Below are 6,000 nucleotides of genomic sequence, written 5' to 3' on the forward strand. Positions count from 1 at the left end.
TAAGAGTCAAGACTCTTTTATAATCAAAGTATTTAACTGAGAAAGAACCTAAGTACCAGAAACTTTCCTCCTTACTGTTGCCAAGCAAGTAAAACATCCCAGGAGTAGGCCTGGCCGGCTGGCTAATGTGCATTTCCCAAGAGCCTTGCTGGCAGTACTACCAAACTCTGGGGATCTATCTGTAAAACTGAATATCCAGGAACCTTAGAAATCATCCAAGCTAACCCCACACTTCATGCAACTAGAGTTGAGTAGCCCAGAGACGGACCCTGGTCTGTCCAAGGTCACAAAGCAAGCTACTAACAGAGCTCAGTTTAGAATTTACACTCTTATCTTTCAGCCACTGTTCCTTCCACTTCATGCTTCTTTATAAAGTAAAGTGGAAACAATGTGATCAGAGACCATGGAGAAAACAAATCTATTACTACTGCAAAAACTGTAAATGTCTTCAAAACGTTCTAACAAGTCTGAACTAAAGGAGAGAGAAAGACCCAAAACACTCCCAGCAAAGAAAAATGGTGGAGCAGGAAGGCTAGATTTTTAGGTTTATCTTGACAGCTCTACACCAAGGAAAGATGCCAAGGACCCTAAGGACTGAGTTATATGTGAGGTTGCTGCAACAGATGATTTTTTTTAAGTGTTTAGACATCACTAAGTCAGCACAATAGTCTAATATATTTGAAACTGTTTTTAAAAATTGCTCACATCATGGATGGTTACTCTTTCACTTGCAAGCAGGATGGAGAATTAGCAGAAAAGAGCTAGGAGACTGAAGGAACCCCAAAGTGAGGTGAACAGGACCTGAACTGGAAGGATAAACTGGTAACAAAGGAAAACACAGGTAGTAAAGACATTACAAAGGAAGACGGGATAGGACTTGGAAATAACAGATACAAGGACAAGAGAGATGACCAAGGTTTCTAGATGACTAGAATCCAGGGGCCTTTGGGGGACTATGCGTGGTTAGTCCAATCCTGATATTCTTCTATTTTTTTTCCTGAAAACTAAAATCAATTTATACTATCAATAAATAAACACAATGTATTGGGGGAAAGCTTTTAAAAATCTTTGTTGAAGGTTCTGATGACAAAGGGCCTTCAACTGCTGACAGGTCTGTTGAGTATCATTCACTGACAGAATGAACAGATCAATCTCTAAATCTCACACGAGAAATTCCTCGCTCCTACTTCACATGACTGTTGTGAGAATGAAATAACACACATGAAAGTGCCTACCAGTCCATGGTAGATGCTCAAAAGCTGGATCTTAAATGCATGAATTGTCAGCTCTCCAAAACGTAGATTTCCTTAAATTCACTTTTCTCTCTACCTCCCCCAGCCATACCTCTCAGTGGCAGCAGGCTCCAATTTACAGGTTGTTTAGAAAGCATAAGGACCCTTTTTCTATGACAGGCAGCCCTTCTTGGGCTCACAAAACCAAACCAGCTGTGAACTATGACAGAAAAGTTAGAGAGGGCGCCCTACCCAGTCACATGACCTTTCACTTCTTGTCAGGCCTTAATCAGCGCTCCTGACTGAGCAGTGAGCACTCCCTGTCTCCGCTTCCCAGGTACACTTTTAGCTCACCTCCATTCAACCACCCGCTCCTGAGAACTGCTTCAAGAAAACACAGCCGCAAGCTCCTCTCCAACTCAGATCAACCTCAATTTAGGCTCCCTACTCACTTCTAATTAACTCATACTGTGTCTTTTATAATGGGTTTTTTACCCCTTCCTCCCTTGCCCCCATCGCTTTAGGCAAACAGCTGAGTTTCAAGCCTTTTCAAAATTATTAATTGGCTTGACCTTCCTTCCCCTCTTCTAACCTAATCAATCTTGGCCCTTACTTCTCTTCTGCTCATCCACAACCCATTCAAGGGTATGTAAATAAAATACAAGGAAGGGGGGTTTATCTTCAGTAAAAAGATATTCATAGCTCTATACACGGAGCGGCAGGCACTTTTTCACATTTATTCAATTCCTCATCTCTTTCCACTATCTGAGAGGGATTGGCAGAAATGCCCCAGTTTCTGCTAATCATGGCAATTTACCCATGTATTCAATTCTTACTTTACTATGAAAATACAGTGTTCATATATGCTAGGGCTTTCTTTCCTAATTTCCTACAGTTTGGTGGATATGTTACTTGGTCTTGCCTACGGTAATTACAGTAAACTGCATTATCAACAGTCAAAAATGTTAGCAGAATCTAGAAATATGTCTGAATTTGACAAGATTGAATCTCTTGAGGACAGGAATCAAGTTATAGTAATTTTTATATTTCTTAACAGCATATAGTACTCTGCCTTCTATGTAAGAGGCATTCAGTCCACTTAACTGAACTGTGAAACAGCAGGTAAAGGAGAAATAACATGGAACTGGGACTCCATAAAGTGAACCCTGGGTTTGTTCAAAGTCTGAGCGACTTTGGGACCATCACATTCTCCGGATCTCAGAAACCTCTCCTGAAGAGCACCAGGCAAGGAGGCAAGAAAGAGTAGGATCACTTCCACCTGATAACCTGCCAAGCCTCAGGAGGTCAAAGAGGGTGCTTCCACATCCCTCCCTCCTACCACAACTGAAATAACCAGGCCTCTTGGAGGCCAAGGATTCTGTCTGATAACTTCGCAGTTACGCACACAAGCAGCATCCCAAAATTATGGATGAGGTGCTCCCCAATACCTTGCAATACCCTGCTGGCCCATAATTGGTGGGTAATGAACATTTATCTGTGTGTCTGTCATCTCCATAAGAATATGCTCACATATGATTATATGTACCTTGAACACAGAGCCTGCACCTTACTCCGTTTAAAGCCCTCACAAAGCCCAGTACCTAACAATATACTCAATCAACTTTTAACTTGAACTGAGAGGTTGTATGGATAGAGCAAAAGCAGACAGGAGTTCTGGAATCAATCACCAACTCTACCAATAACCTCAGGCAAGTCAAAACCTTGCTTGACAGATAAAGGGAATTATTTTGCAACTTGACATCAAGGTGCATTGAACACTGACAAAAGTGAATACATTTATTTTTAAATGGTACTGCTTACTGATGAAATAGCATTCTTATGCATTAAACATCCGCTTGTTTTTAACAGTCCCCAGTGAAATATTTGGATCATTAACTGATCTACAATCTGGTCTGAGTTAGGAAATGTGTCACTAGATTATGCTTGAAATCCCTTCCAACTCTCAAGCTCCGTGATTTTCTAAGAATAAGCTCAGATGATCCAAGAATCACAAATATACCTTTCCTTCACCCAGTCTGCCTAAGTAATCCAGGCGGGAGGATAATGTTGCACAGCAGTCCCTGCACAATGTAAGCAGTTCCCAAGAATAGACTGTGGTGAGAAAGAGGCCCCCGAGGCTCAGCAACCAGGTAGGTGCCTGGCACAAAGTACATTGAAATCACCTGAACTGAGAGGCAGCTCTGAACTATTAAGAAAGATTTGTTCTAGGACTTGAGAAACTTGCGTCAACCAGTGCCCTCTTTGTGCCCAACTAGCCCTAGCCTGGTAAGAAGTCACCTCTCCTATCTGTAGGATGACAGGTTGGATTAGAATCTCTAAGGTCCCTTCCAGGAAAGTCCCACGTGAGCAGAACTAAGATGCTGGAGGACCCACTCTCCCTGACCAGGAGTAAATTCATGTCCACCTACCGATGCACTGAAGCCCCTACCTGCAAAGCGGAACGGCGATTCCTCACAGGGCACACGCCCCGCTAAGTGGTTCCGTTAAGACGGGGGCGGGGAACGGGGAGACTGTTTCAAACCACACCCGCACTTTGGAAGGAAGTGCGCCAAGTTCCTAGGGTGCACGGGAAGGAAGGCGGAGACGGACACTGCCTGCGGCGCAGGTCTGGATCTCTGGCCGCCCCTGCATCGTGCGGAGGGGTTGGCAGGATCGCACCCCAGCGAGCTGCGGGTGTGGTGAGGGGCACTGCGCGCTCGCCGGGACCGCCCAGGGCCCGGGCCGAGGCTCACTCACCCACAGGCTGCTGAAGTAGTCCAGCCCGCGGCAGATGAACGCGCCGGCGTGCGCCAGCAGCACCTGCACGCCCAGGTAGCTGCCCAGGCTGTAGAGGCCATAGAGAAGCGGGCCGCCGGCGCCGAGCAGCAGCAGCAGGCGGCGGCGGCGCAGCGCCTGCTCTCCCAGGGCCTCCACGCCGTAGTCTGCGAAGCAGATCGGCAGCAGCAGCGCGGCCAGCACGATGGGCGTGTGCGCGCGGTGCAGGCGCTGTAGCCAGTGGCGGCCCAGCCGCGTCAGCGAGCTCTTGAAGGGGTGCAGGAAGGTGCCGCACAGCACGGCCCACAGCAGCGGCCGCAGGAAAGCCTCCAGGATAAAGTAGACGAGCACGGCGGCGCCGCAGCACAGGCACACGAACAGCACGGCCCCGGTGTTGTAGAAGGCCTGCTTGATGGGCTTGTCGAAGCGCAGCGCCAGCGCCGCCGTCCGCGGGGTCTCCCCGCAGCCGCTGCCGCTGCCGCTGCTGCCCGGCCCGACCGCACGCTGAACCCGCGGCGCCCGGCCCGGGGAGCCCCGCGGACTGGGCGGCTCTTCAGGGGAACCGTCGTCGGCCATGGTACCCTGCCGCCGCCGCCGCTGCCGAGAGGCGGTACTGGGATGCCCGGCGAGAGGCACGGACGAGAGGCAGGGCGGGCGGCCCGCGGCATTGTGGAAGTCGTAGTTCCTAGCTGGCCATTGAACGCTTACAGGACCTTTGGGGAACTACAACTCCCAGAGAGCATAGAGAGCGCTCCTTCGCCCTCGGGCTCCCTTCGTTCATTGGTCCCTGAGGAATCCAGGTAACAGGTTTCTGGGCTCAGCATCCTAGAAGAGGCAAAAAACAAACAAACAAACAAGCCAAACTCCCCCTTCCCATCAATTAAAGTGTTATAATAGTCACAAACTGGGAGGAAAAATGTCAGATAATCTTCCCGAAAAACACCCTGAACTGTCATTAAAAACAACCCAAAACAAAACAAACGAAAAAAGCAACACGCCTCACCCACTGGTTAACGCCAATTTTGGGGGAGGCGGAATCCCCAAAGAGGCACGATGTTAACAGATTGAAAACCCAGGCTGCACATTAGAATCCGTGGGGGAGTACTTATGAAAGACCGATCACCAGATTCTATTTTATTGATTTATTTAATAAACACTTAAAGTGTGTGCTCTGGTGTGCTTGGCAGGATTTTAAATAGCGATTACCATATGGCAGACCCTGTTATAAATGTCTCATCCCCATTAACTCATTTGATCCTTGGAACAACCCTACAAGGAAGGCGGTGTTATTATCCCCACTTTACAAAGAGGAAAACTGAGGCACAGAGAAGTTAAGTACCTTGCCAAGGTACACAGCTAGTAAGTGGCAGAGGCAGGATTCAAACTCAGAATCTGGCTCCTAAGTCTATTCTTACGTACTATGTTAATTAATTGGTCTGACAAGGGATCCTTTTAGCATATTTTTTAAAGCTCTTCAGAAGACTCTTAGGCGCAGCTACTGGAACTAAGAGAAATGAAGGCTGAAGCACCAGAAACTCACTAGACTTACATTTATATGGCCTAACGCAAGGCTGGGTTCCTATAGGATTTTGCTCACCCCTCTATGATTGTACTTACTACACTACAGTCAAAGTCAGAGATTCTCATGGGTTTGCTTCATTTCTGTGTCCGCAGCACCTGACACAGCATGGGCCATTCATAGTACAAGTTCAGTGTTTGCTGAGCAAGTGAATGGATGATTTGCTATCCTTTCAAAAAAACTTGTTTGTGCTCCCTATGAGAAATAGTGTTGAAACACTGGGGATGTTTCTGCTATGTATTCCTATGGTTGAGAGCAGAGAAAAAATACTGGGATGTAGGACCTACAAACAGAATTTGAGAGAAGTACACACAGTCTACTCAAATCTCTAGCTCACAGGACATATGCTTTTAGGCATCACCTCCAAAATGCAAGGCTACTTGGGTTTTCTTCTTTGGTCCCACACAGCAACTC

General features: G+C 47.2%; 1 protein-coding gene across 4 annotated transcripts in view; it reads right to left on the minus strand.

Moving 5' to 3' along the window:
* The window catches only part of TMEM245 (transmembrane protein 245), a 104,094-nt gene extending 99,469 nt beyond the window's left edge, over positions 1-4,625 (minus strand). For 2 of the 4 annotated variants that reach the window (XM_019946512.3, XM_073806360.1), the window contains exon 1: positions 3,990-4,624. In XM_019946512.3, coding sequence (XP_019802071.1) covers positions 3,990-4,583 — 594 coding nt within the window. In that variant the 5' untranslated portion in view covers positions 4,584-4,624. Of the gene's footprint in view, positions 1-3,989 lie in introns of all 4 variants that reach the window. The other 2 variants (XM_033858381.2, XM_019946513.3) reach the window with 2 other exon arrangements.
* Between the last annotated feature and the right edge of the window lie 1,375 nt (positions 4,626-6,000).

This window comes from Tursiops truncatus, chromosome 6 (genome assembly GCF_011762595.2).
Source record: "Tursiops truncatus isolate mTurTru1 chromosome 6, mTurTru1.mat.Y, whole genome shotgun sequence".
NCBI classification, from domain to species: domain Eukaryota; kingdom Metazoa; phylum Chordata; class Mammalia; order Artiodactyla; family Delphinidae; genus Tursiops; species Tursiops truncatus.